Source organism: Colossoma macropomum, unplaced genomic scaffold (genome assembly GCF_904425465.1).
Source record: "Colossoma macropomum unplaced genomic scaffold, Colossoma_macropomum, whole genome shotgun sequence".
Lineage (NCBI taxonomy): Eukaryota > Metazoa > Chordata > Actinopteri > Characiformes > Serrasalmidae > Colossoma > Colossoma macropomum.
The window spans coordinates 19188519-19201679 of record NW_023494799.1 but is presented as its reverse complement, the minus strand read 5'-3'; the positions used below and the strand labels follow the sequence as shown (position 1 = coordinate 19201679).

Genomic DNA, 13161 nt, shown 5'->3' with positions numbered 1-13161 from the left:
CCTCCCTGGCCCCATGTGGTCAGAAAAGGAATAAAAATACTACTATTTGTTTGTGCTGGTTTTGCCGTGGGAATCAGCGTTTTTGAGAAATTAAACATTATATTTTATTATCTGTGATGTCACTCAGCCCCCCATCAACGTCTAAAGTGCACAAATATTCATTTGTGAGCTGACTAAGAGTGATGATTAAAAATGACTACTTTGCCATTTAATAAACATTTTCAAAACGAATCAAGGGTTGTTGAGAGATTGCACAGTTTAAGGAATAAAACATTAACGCTGGTCCTTCAATGTATCATGTGTGCTCCTGTTAATTTGTGACTTATAAATAAATAAATAAAAAATATTAGACTTCAATTTAAATTTATAACTATCCAAAATTTCAAAGGTGTGCTCCAAGTCATTTTTAAGTTATGATTCTTTTAAGCTTGCCCAACTCAAAGACTAAACTGCGCTGGAATGTTAAATATTAAAAAAGAAACTACCTTTAATAAAATGGTGCAGAGCTTCTGGAGCATTATAAAGCTTATTTTGAAAAGCTGTATTTGATTTTTATTGTGCGTCTTAGTCAAAACTGTAATCTTCAAAAAAGATTAAACCGTTAAGGAGTATCTAATTATCATTTCGCATGCAGGAGTTTTTTATCCATCATGGAAAAACCCATGTCATTTTTTTCCCCCATGTCCCTTCAGGGGCTCCGTAGTGTTCCACATTGTCGTATGTCTTATTCTCACGCCAGCACTGTGACAACGTAGTGGCGGAGAACTTGTAGAGAGGAGAATTACCACTCTGCAATGTCTTCCGGGTTTCTCACTCCCGAGAGAGTCCAAAAATGAATTGGTTGATATGGAGCATTTGAGCAAAATCATAGTTTATAAATGCTTAAACATTTTTAATGTAAAAGAATGCAACCATTTTCAGAACACTGAACAGCATAAAACATTTTAACACTGCTGTTCTATTTTTAAGAGCTTTTTAACTCGTGTTATAGGAGTTTATAACGACGCCTCATGATTATTGGCTGTGAGCGCGAGCAGCCAATAATCTGCTCTGCTCGCCAGCCAATCAGCACTCAGTAGCAGTAATGCCAGCCCTCTGCCACCTGAACCCGTTTGCTGTAGGAAAAAGGAAATAAATAACTAGGTAAGTTTTCTTTGCTTTTTTAGTGAAATACATCCTTCTACTTGCACAGAAACGTTCTGTGCAAGTGATTAGAAACTATTTTAACTTTTCGTTTTTAGCCGTTGAGCTCCATTTTCTCCCATTCATTGAGGACTCCCTCGCGGGCGCCCTCTTTATAAGGGGGGAAATAGGAAGTGGCCAGGCTCCTCATAAACCCGCTCTGGTAGTGGAAACGTTGTCAATACGTTGTCGCAACCTCATTATTCATAACGTTGTCATACGGTGTTAGAACAACCTGTTAACGACTTAGCAAAATTCCATGGAGTTCCATGCACAACATGATGGAACATATAAGGAGTCTAAGAGGTTGTGACAACGTATTGAAAACGTCGCCTCTACGTTTTGACAATGTATTTGCTGGGATATGCCAGCTTTTGAAGAGTAGAGAAATCGCCTTAATATACATATACATAATTAATATGCATATCTAACTATAAATGTGCAATGTTCACCTATTCATTTCCATAACGTAAGCATTTATGCCATCTCGCTCAAGAGAAAATGACAATTTTGCGTGTCTAATGCACGTCCAAAAATCTTGAAATGCAGTTTTTATACAGAAACCTAATCCCTTAGCATTTTTAGTAATTGTCGAACACTGGCTAAACCGAGGCTGCTCTCATTCTCGGGTTCCTCTTGGTGGAGCTTATTATGCAGTCCACGTGAGAACGGTTACGAAGCTCTGATGAGATCTGCTTACTTGATGTGTTAATTTCAGCTGCATTCTACTGTAAGTACACCTAACGTTAATTCTCCCTGACGCTACATGTACACGCTTGAGAAAGTTGTGTTTTATTATAGCTATATGGAACTGTAAGTTTGCATACTTTGTTTTAAGTGTGAAACATACAGGCCTCTCCTAAGCACCGGTCTCTGACGGAGAATTACCCCGAAATGGTCGCGCAGTCTGGGATGTAGCTTAGAATTCTTAACCTAGCTAACTGGAAAGCTGTTAGGTTAAGTGACTTGAAATTTAGCGACTGTCTCTAACTCTTTATACACTGTATATGACTGTTTTAGTAATGACAAATAAAATAATGGTTAAACACCATCTTATGTAAATATCCTATGTAGCTAGTTATGTGCATATACTATAACTTTTAGTAGTTCATAGTTATATATTCTTCGTGGGCTAACGGTATTGGCTAGCTGGCTAGCTACATCGCTGGGCTTTTTGGCTGGTTTTCTTAGCAGCTAAGCTTGTTTAGCTAACTAAAGCTGCCTGAAATACAGGTGGTAAATTCTGTCTCGTACCCCAAAAATTCACTCTATATATTTTGTTTTCCAAGCTTCCTAGTACGATGGCTGACAAGAATAAACAAACGAGTCTGAAACAAAGTTTAAGTCGCAGTGATGCAGGCCATGGTCAGACCATTAAAAAGGCAAATAAAACTCGTGCCATAACAAAAGGGATGGCCACGTTGGACGAAAACAGGTCTGACGACGAAGAGGATGCTTTGGAAATGGAGAGAAACTTCGCGTTATTCAGTAAAAGAAGTGTAATGCCAGCGCCAGAAGACGGGAAGGGTGAAGAGGAAATGAGTCCTGGGGCTTTGGACGATGAACATGTTGAGGATGACGATGATATTGTGAAAGAACGGTACACAAAGAGTAGTGGTGATATGAGTGGGCCAGATGATGATTCTGATAACTATGCAAGAGACTCAAGACCATTGGAGGATAACGGCACAACTGCGAAGTTACACACAAGTGATGAGTTACAAAGAGGTAACGACGAGATTTTATAGAAGTCTAGTTCTAGTACAAGCTGTTCGCCATAGCGAACGCCCTTTTCAGTGTTTCTGTTTCATTCACGTAGACACATGCGCAAATGATATATTTATCAATGCGTTTTTGAACAGGACTGTCAGCACTGTCTTTTGAGGAGATTATAAGGCTGCAAAACAAAGTGGGGACTAAGGCATATAATAAGATTGCTTACGGGACAATGAAGAACAAACAGACCGCAGAACCTATAAAACGACTGAACAAACACAGGTAAAAGGCTTCTTATTTACCTGCATTATGTCTTTTAACAATGATGTAAATCTTGCCTTTTTGTCTTCACGTCAGCTCCTTGTGTTTTCACAGACCCGATGAAATTTCTGCTAAAAAATCAGTTCCTTTTCTCAGAAAAGTTGTGCCTGTTAAGAAAACTGTAAGTTTTAAAAAACTTTGTACACTCTAGTGTGTATATGACTAAACAAGCTGAGACTATTTTAGAATGTGTGTTATATGCATTTTCCAGATCTTAAGGGATCCTCGTTTTGATGACCTATCTGGTGACTTCAGACCAGAAGTGTTCAAGCAGACCTACAAATTCATTGATGAAATCAGACAACGAGAAGCACAGGTTTACTTAAAATCTTGAAAGCCTGGCTAATTTTTGTCCCCTGTTATTCTTGGGTCTATTTTGCTCTTATTTAAAACCTATTAATCTCTTTCAGACGGTGAAGAAAAAGCTGAAGAAAGTAAAATCAGATACTAAAAGAGAAAAATTGAAATTGTTGCTTAAGAGAATGGTAAGAATGAATGCTGTGTCAAAATACACTTGTTTTACATGCTGCTGTGATGAATCTGAAGAATGTATGTGTGTTTGGTGCGTGTATGTTTTACAGGAGAACCAAGAGCGTGCCCAGAAAAAACAGGAGCAACAGAGGGAGAAGGAACTTCAGTTTAAGAGGAAACAGAGAGAACTAGTAGGACAGGGGCACAGACCTTTTTACTTGAAGAAATGTAAGTCTGGTCATGGGCAAACTATCCTCTTAATTTTGTTGTGATATGTATTTATTGTATATTTCTTGCCCAGTGATTTGTTTTCAAACTTTAGGGCTGGCTCGAATCATGTAAATACTCTAGTGGTCGTTAGTTATGTTGGCATATGGTTCTTTATTTACTATTTGGGAACTTCTTTCAACCCACAAAAATCAGCCTAAACTATAACACATATACAACAAAGATCTCAAACAGTTGTCGAACAGTTGTTGTTAATATGTGGAAAATGTTAAAAACTAAATGAAATAATAGCTCTTTTCTGATAGGGACGTGCCAGTACCACTTTTTCCCTTCCAGTACCGATACTTGATCCTTAAGTAGAGGCTGATACTGAGTATTGATACCGATACTAATCATTTGCAATGTAACCAAGTATTAGAAACAGAAAACAAAGGATTGAAAAGAGTAGTAAACATTTAAATAGCAAGAAGGTAAAACACAGGAACATATTAAACAAGCAAAAAATCATAAAAAAAAAAAAATGAACTAGTAAGTTACCAAATTTTAAAATTAAGCATCCAATGATGTTGCGTTAGCAGCGGTTCGAAAAGATGAGGTGGCAAGAATCTCTGACGAAGCGTGTGCTAGCTTTCGCCCTCCTAGTAGCAGTACTGTGTGATTGGGAGAGTCCTAACTAGTGGGTGGAATTCAATACATCTAAATTGGGGGGGGCTAATAAAACTAAGATCAAATGAAACATGTGCAGGCTTGAGTAAATGTGGTTAGCAATTAAAGGTTTAAAATGGTTGAGTGACACCAGCCTGCAGAGCTTTAGAGTAAAAAATTTCCAGCTCACTGGTGCGCTATAGCTAAAAGCAGATTTTCCCAGTTCATTAATAGCTCTCAGCTCTTGAAGGAATTTGTATTTAGTTTTATATAATTAGTAATGACAACCATATTTAACAACTGAAATAAATGTAAAATATTGTAAAATATAAAGATAAACTTGTACAAAAAGTATAAAGTGGTATTTGTATACATAAGCGGCAACAGCTTCTCTGCCTCAACAAAAACGGTGCTGAATGTTGTTTTGCATCCAAATTTCTCAAGTCATTTATCTCCTTCACCCACTGCGTTTGCCTTTTCACAAAACACTGACATTACAGATTTTGCCATCAGCATTTTTACTGCTGTTTGTCAACCCACGCAACCAACGTGTCGTTAAGTTACATCTACTGATGCACATGCTTGCAGCACCTAGCAGCATGTATCAGAAATTGCTCCGTGGTATCAGTCACAGCTATCGGTATCCCCATTGCCGACAGCAGTACTGCGTTGAAGAGCCTGTACCTGCAGTGATGCCGATATGATATTGGTGAAGCTCTACATAGCGGAGTAGCATTATGCTCTGATGTGGCTGATGCTAAAGTAAGGGGGCTCAGAGCCTCAAACCTGTTAATTGAGATTTCTGGCTGCTCCCTGTATTGTAGAGGTAAAGTTCAGTTTAGCCAGTTAGCAAACACTTAGGCCTCGGACTGAAAACCACATTCGGGAGGGTGGAAATCACATTTTCAGTGGTCCCATTTCTTTGCAGCCTGTGCCCTCTGAACACTGTACTGAGTCTAGGAGGACAGGGTGCCAAGCAGTTTCCAGGGCATCCCTCCTTGTGTAGGGACGACTATGTAGCTCTTAAACTTCTGCTCCACTCTTGTAGCTCAGCTGTGACGGAGTTCAACTAGGCCTTTGTGTTGTCTTCATCACTGCATTTAATAATTTGAAAAATATTGAACTAGCCAAATAAAATCACCCGATAAAATAAAACAGAATGAGTTAAAATTAAATAAAACGATAATCCTAATTTGATACACCCTTATGTTGCGTTTACACTGGTTTGGCATGTCAACGCATCGCAGTGTTTTCCATTTGTTTTTAATGGAAAGCGCCGGTTCTGTCAGAGGCAGCCATGCTGTGCATGATGTGCAAGGATGCAGCACGTAGAAAAGTTGAGCGGAACTGAACTTGATGCAGATGAATCCAGCCAACACAATGCTTCTACTTAATCTGGAGGCAGCTGGTGTTTGCGTGATTCGTGTCTGTCGCTCAAGATGTGAAACATGGGTCCGCTTTAAATGTTCCCATGCGACAAGGAATACCAGTGGCAAAAGATAATGTATTTAAACACAACTGTTTACCTCTTAAATTAAAATCTGAGCGGGAAACGATCGGTTGGATGATAATAAACTGAAAATGTCAACCACAAGTGGTAATCAACAAATTTAATCCTAATCTTTCCAATTTACTTATTTTCTGAAACTTAATGTTATTATCTTAAGGATGCATACTACATTGGCTTTCTGATTATTAAAAAACAGAAGCATTACTTATGTAAATATTAACTTACCAAGACTACATTTCAATTGGATTTTGCAACGAACTCATAACACCCACATAAATCCAGACTCTGGTCACACATACTATCTCAGTAACATATTGTCACCTGCTGGATACATTTTGAACTGCACTAACAGATCTACTCAATTATGGGTAAATGTAAAACATAAGTAATGTTGTTTTGTAAGAGTTGTTTTGAGAACGAACATTCACACTCGTTCCCAAATACCAACAAGTATTTAGACAACATAAAATGCTGTTTGGACCAGCCCTAATAACATTTTTGGTGTTTCTCAAGACTTGATTACTGAGCAAAATTACCATAAGAGAGTTATAAATGTTAATTTTAAATACATGTTTTTGTACATTACCTTTCTTAAGCTGAAAAGAAGAAGTTGGAATTGGCTGAGAAGTACAATGAACTGAAAAAGAGTGGGAAGCTGGAGAACTTCTTGAGCAAGAAACGGAAACGCAATGCCATTAAGGATCGCAAGAAGCTGCCGTATCAGCATAAGAAAAACTGAAAATGGACCACTTAAGACATCTGAATGCAACCCTTATGCCTGTTATCGGACAGCCTTTGTGTGACATGATACAGATTCCTGAATGTAGAGACTGGACTGAGAAATAATGTTCCCTGCACAACAGTGTGTTATGAGACAAGGACCTTGTGTGATGACATTGTGTTTTCTAGTGAGAACTGTGCAAAATACAGTATTTTGATAGTCTCTGCTTATGATAAATTGTGAAAAAGAACAGAGTATTTGGATTCTTTTGGATCATTTTAATGCATCATCACTGTTTTAAACCTTGCACTAGATGGAGCTGTTTATTGCTGAATATATTATTACTGAGTATATAATATTTTGCTAAACTAAGCATTACATATTGTCAGCAGCCACGCAGATTTCTGATTTTTCCCACAGCACTTGTAGCCCTATAATACTGTTTATAGTATTAGATCTTGGATGAAAGCTAGATGAGATGACAGTGTACTTGTGTTTGCTACCCGTGGGATTTTCTGTTGGTGTTTTACAGGAACAAGATTGGTACAAACATAATGCACAGATGTTTTGTATTGGTATTCCATATCAGCAGATACTTGGGGTCCAATGCTCAGAGTCAGTACAAATATTAAAAAAATAGGGCCACAAAAAGCTGTTTCAAAGATTTGCTGTAGTATATTGTTAATGCAAATCTAAAGTGTGCAATTGTCTACATTATGAACAATGTATTTTTGAATGAAAAGTTATTATTACAATTTCCTAGTCTTGTCAAGGTCAAGGGTAAGAGGAAAGTAAGCTTCATTGCTTTGAATCTGCAGAGGAGTGGGACTTCAGTTTTCAGTATGAACCTAATTTAATAAAGTTTTGCCACACTATGGGTTGGTTTCCTGGACACGGATTAAGCCTAGTCCTGGATTACACAGTATTCAAAATGGAAATTCTCAGTTGAAAGGAATGTCTAGGACTCTGCTTAAACCAAGCCTAAATGTCCAAAAGCTTCTGGACACTGAAATCATTATCATCAGGCCATTAATAGGGATAGGGATTTTTTTTAATGGGGATTTTGCCCCTCTGCCGCAGCCTCACCTTCTCTGGGAAGGTTTTGCAGTAGGTGTTGGAACAGCGCTGTGAAGATGCAGCCACAAGAGCATTAAGTAAGGTCAGGTACTGATGTCGGTTGATTCTTTCTGGATCCCAAACACCACTCGAACTAACCAAAGGTATTTGATAGTGCGCCATCGTTCCAGAGAAGGTAATACTGTGGAGCTTTATACTGCTCTGTATAGGTGTATGTACAGTAGCTGAATTCACTGTTGAGAAAAGGTGTCTGCAAATGTTATAATGACATATAATGAATATTTTTGCAAATGTTTAAGTACATATGTAAAACTTGCTATGTGAATATAGACAACAAATGTTTTTACTACTTAATTAGGCTATTTTTTTTATCTTCTTTCTTTGATGTTAAAGAAACGAGTCAGAGAATCAAAACTTCACTTTGCTGGTTCTCCACACCCATGCTACAGTGATTAGGCTTGTAGGAAGATTAAAGGCCTCAATCTTTTAATTACATTTGCATCTACCAAACCGGACAAATGGCGCAATATATCTTAATTTGCTGCTCCTTGTGGAACTGTAGTCCATCACTTATCACATAGTTAATATACCACAAATTTAAATAAAGTAAAATTTATCCATATAGCACTTTTTACAACAGGTGTTGTCATAAAGCAGCTTTACAGAAAATCTGGGTCCAAGCCCGCATGAGCAAGCCAAGGGCAGCAGTGGTAAGGAAAAACTTGAGAACAAGGGGAAAAAACCTTAAATCAAGACGCAAAAGGCAACCCATTCTCTTCTGGTTGACACTGGATAGCAAAACAAAAACACAAGAGCTGAATGAACAATGAGCAGAGGATAAGATTTTACAATGAACATGGTAATTAATTATATTAATCAAAACATTAGATATAGAGAACAGGAAAAACGAACCACCCTATCACTGGACATAAGTATTGAGATTAACCAATGATAACCGATGACTACTGTTAGAGGCCAATCAGAGTAACAACGAGAAATACATCAGTGAAAATCAGTCACTGTTACCAGTGAAATCCAGTGACTACTGTTAGGAGCGAATCACAAGTAAAAAGACTATGAATGTCAATAACCACTATTAGAAGTCTACAATGATGATGATTTTCTCATGAAAATGAGAAAACCTTAAGAGTATTGAGAGATAGGGGACGCAATGTCTGTGATTAAATAGTTTGTGAGGCAGGCAAAGCAATGTTTATGATTAAATAGTTTGGATCTGTGTTGCAGCAGTATCATCAGGATGGTCAGTGGCACAGCCATTTAGCTCCATGCTGGTCAAACTGGTCCAGAAGGTGGATGAGCTGGGGCACCCGATCAAGGCATATGACACAACCTTTTATCTAACAGGAAAAACTTACCAAAGGCTTGACTAAACAAGTAGGTTTTTAGCCTAGACTTAAAACTGAACATTGACTGGAAGGTCATTCCAAAGCTGGGGGGCTTTGTATGAAGAGGCTCTACCCACTGATGTAACTTTATTAATTTTAGATACTAGAAAAAGTCAGCACTTTGTGATCTAAGTAGGCTTGACGGATCATAATCAGAGATAAGTTCAGGCACTGAGGGATGAGGGAGTTTAGAGTTGTGATAGTATCGTCTAGCCACTCTGTAACAGTGTACGCAGATGATATCTTGTTTTTTCTTTCAGAAATTCAAAACTCACTCCCTGATACAATGCAGATTTTAAAGAATTTCATTTCCATTCCAGTTTTTAAAATGAATCTAAGAAAGTCAGCATTAATGCTAATCAATACAGAAAAGGACAAGATGGCACTACCCCAAGAAATTCCTATTGCTAGTCAAGTAACCTATCTAACCTATAAAAACGTCCATTGCTGCAATTGCTAAAATAAACTTTGTCGGAATTTTCAAAACCATAGAACACAACATTAAAAGATGGACTACTTCCCCACTAGATGAATGTTTTATCATGCATAAATTTTGTTAATTCAATGCTACCCCTATCCCCTATCGGTTGGGTTTTGGTCTAAGATGGATTCTCAAATTACCAAATATATCTTGAATGGAAAGCATCCACGTATAAAAAGATCTGCATTACAGCTAGGCAAATCCAAAGGTGGGTGGGCCTATCCTAATAAAAAAAACTCCATTTCCAAAAAAGTTGGGATGCTGTGCAAAATATAAATAAAAACAAAATGCAATGATGTGCAAATCATTTAAACCCAATATTTCATTAAAAATAGTACAAAGACAACATATCAAATGTTGAAACTGAGAAATTTTATTGATTTTTGAAAAATAAATGCCCATTTTGAATTTGATGCCAACAACACATTCCAAAAAATGTTGGGACGAGGGCACCAAAAGGCTGGTAAAGTTGTATAATGCTAAAAAAAACACCTGATGGTTAATTGGCAACAGGTCAGTAATGTGATGTAATGTGGGTATAAAAAAGCATCCCAAAGAGGCTGAGTCTGAGTGCTCACCACTCTGTGAAAGATTGCACAATCAAATCGTGCAACAATTCAAAAATAACGTTTCTCAACATAAAATAGCAATTGTTTATCATCTACTGTACATAATAACATTAAAAGATTGAGACAATGTGGAGAAATCTCTGTATGCAAGAGAAAATACCAGAAACCAGTATTTGCTGGCTGTGATCTTTGGGCCCCCAGGTGGCACTGCATTAAAAGCATACATGATTCTGTAGAGGAAATCACTGCATGGGCTCAGAAACACTTCTGAAAACCACTATGTGAAAACAGTTCATCACTGCATCCACAAATGCAAGTTAAAACTCAAAAATGCAAAGAAGAAACCATATATAAACAGGATCCAGAGATGCCACCGCCTTCTCTGGGCTCAAGCTCATTTAAAATGGACTGAGGGGAAGTGGAAAAGTATTCTGAAGAGGTCTGACGAATCAACATTTGAGATTCTTTTTGGAAATCCTGGACACTGTGTCCTCCGGGCTAAAGACCACTCTGCTTGTTATCAGTGCACAGTTCAGAAGTCAGTTTCCATGATGGTATAGGGGTGCATTAGTGCGCATGGCATGTGTAACCTGCACATCTCTGAAGGCACCATTAATCCTGAACAATGTTTTGGCAACATATGCTGCCATCCAGATGACATCTTTTTCAGGGAAGTTTGTTTATTTCAGCAAGACAATGCCAAACCACATTCTGCACATACCACAACAGAATGGCTCCATATTAAAAGATTCCAGGTGCTAAACTGACCTGTCTGCAGTCCAGACCTGTGACCACTGAAAACATCTGGCACATTATGAAATGAAAAATATGACAAAGCAGATGCTGAACTGTTGAGCTGCTGAAATCATTTTTATAATTGGTCATTCACTTTGCGAGCCATTAAACACCAGCTTGACCCAAACTCTAACCTACCCTGCCGAAAAATATAACAAGAAATGGTAGCCCCAATTCGATTAAAGGATTTTTTTATTTTCGCAATTAGGTATGGTCTGGTAATGACGCATATGCTTCAAACCTTTAAAGCAGCAGAGAAATACATGGGTTTACATATTAAATGGCATAAATTATCCCCAATCTGGTATAAAAACAATCATAAAAACAGGTAACAAATCTTTTATCCAAAACTCATGGGCAGAAAAAGGTATAAGGGTTCTTGAAGACATCAATGGCAGCAATTCTCTGAGATCTTTTGAGGAACTGGTTCCACATTATGGGATACCTAAGCATTCTTTATTCTTTTATTTTAGACATAGACCCGCATTGAAATCACATAATGTCAAATGGAGCTCAGACTTGAAAGACCATCAAATAATTAGTTGGATCACAAAGGCTCCCAAAAGAATAGTATCATTTATCTTTGTTTATGTCATATATATCTGTAAATATATCTGGGTAAAAGGAATGGGATAGAGTTAAGGAACTGGGAGGCAGGTAAACTGGGAAATTGTATGGGCTAATGTTTATAGGGCTTCACATAACCCGAATCATCAGTTCATCCAACTGAAAATATGCCACAAGGCTTATCTGACTCCCAGGGTAAGATACTTGATGGGTTTAAGCCCTCACCCCTTCTGTACTTTCTGTCCACATGGGACTTTGGGGACTTTTATGCGCATTATGTGGGACTGCCCATAAAGTTTATGCTTCCCCATGGACACTGAACTTAATTTACTGAATGATAACTCTAAATTCCCCATTACGGAAAATATGGCTGGCTGGCTTAACAGCAGCATTGGCTACCCCCTCACAACCTGTCCATACGGCACTGGCTCCATACCTTATTGGATATCTTATATCTGGAACTATCATCTGCAAGAATTAGCAGTGCTGCCCCTAGAACTCTTGATACATGGTTCACAGAATATCTAAAGTCAGGACCTTCATGCTTGCTTAACCATATGCTGTGTTTAAGTTGGGAGTGATGTAACTCAATTTTTATGTGTCTTATGTTGTAGCTATGGCCATTTTTTTTTGTCCTATGTGTGTGGGTTGGGGCTGGAATGAGGGGTTGTTTTTCTTTAAATGGAAAATAATTAAAAATAATCACGAAAAAAAAAAATTACAGCAAACCTCTAAATAAGGAATATTAGGCATAATCACTAGATTTAAGAATTTCACTTGCCAATATAATTTTTTGCAGTGTAGACTAATTTGTGTCACTAATTTAAAAACATGCACTGTCTAGTGCCTAGGGCCCCAGAATCACTAAGTCTGCCCCTGGTGCTACATTAATGTTATTTCATTCTACTCACAGTACTGACAGCAGATTCAACAATTTCCAGCCTCAACACATCTAATAGACAAGTCAAGTCAAAGTTTATTTACGTAGCGCTTTTTACAACAGCTGTTCAACTCGGCAAAGAAAACACAGAGAGATTTAGTTCTGTAAAGAGTGACTGATCACAGCTTACAGTGTTAACAAAGTGATACAGCTCATGAAGGGCTTTATAATCATTTTATGAGCTGGATCAGGTGTATTATGGCAAGGAATAGTCTAAACTATGCAGATCTGTAGGTCTTTTACTGCCCCCTGTGGCTCAACAGCAGAATTAGATATTTTGCAGTAAAATAAAGCACAGTTCAAAAACAGTTCTAACATGGTTTTGGCAACTCCATAATTTATTTCTCCATTTTACCCTACATTACTGCTTACTCATCTCAGTTCCCCCGATTCTAGCTCGCCAGGTTCCAGCAAGGAAGGAATATCAGCTCACTCTGTGTGCTTTATGCTGCCTCTCACAACTGTATTCTTTGCAGGTGTCACTGTGGGGCTTGGATGTCATAATGATTTCAGGATTATGTTAATCTTGTTT

The 13161-nt window shown here is 37.9% G+C and overlaps 1 protein-coding gene across 2 annotated transcripts; it reads left to right on the top strand.

Annotated features, from left to right (window-relative positions):
- Nucleotides 1-1025: 1025 nt before the first annotated feature.
- rrp36 (ribosomal RNA processing 36) lies at nt 1026-7549 on the top strand. 2 transcript variants are annotated; one of them, XM_036586984.1, is made up of 8 exons: nt 1026-1143; nt 2472-2910; nt 3045-3180; nt 3274-3340; nt 3431-3535; nt 3630-3704; nt 3801-3918; nt 6670-7549. In XM_036586984.1, the coding sequence occupies exons 2-8, from the start codon at nt 2484-2486 to the stop codon at nt 6810-6812; spliced, it is 1071 nt and encodes a 356-aa protein (XP_036442877.1). In that variant the 5' UTR covers nt 1026-1143; nt 2472-2483; the 3' UTR covers nt 6813-7549. The 2 variants fall into 2 exon arrangements, with proteins under 2 accessions (XP_036442877.1, XP_036442875.1); XM_036586982.1 differs by lacking the exon at nt 1026-1143 and adding an exon at nt 1781-1912.
- The last annotated feature ends 5612 nt before the right edge of the window (nt 7550-13161 follow it).

What these genes read in the sequence shown, in the direction of transcription:
- rrp36 (XM_036586984.1), top strand. Translation starts at nt 2,484, where the DNA reads ATGGCTGACAAGAATAAACAAACGAGTCTGAAACAAAGTTTAAGTCGC. An exon ending in TTGTGCCTGTTAAGAAAACT is followed by an intron (nt 3,341 to 3,430) that starts GTAAGTTTTAAA and finishes TGCATTTTCCAG; the next exon opens with ATCTTAAGGGATCCTCGTTT. An exon ending in ACCTTTTTACTTGAAGAAAT is followed by an intron (nt 3,919 to 6,669) that starts GTAAGTCTGGTC and finishes ACCTTTCTTAAG; the next exon opens with CTGAAAAGAAGAAGTTGGAA.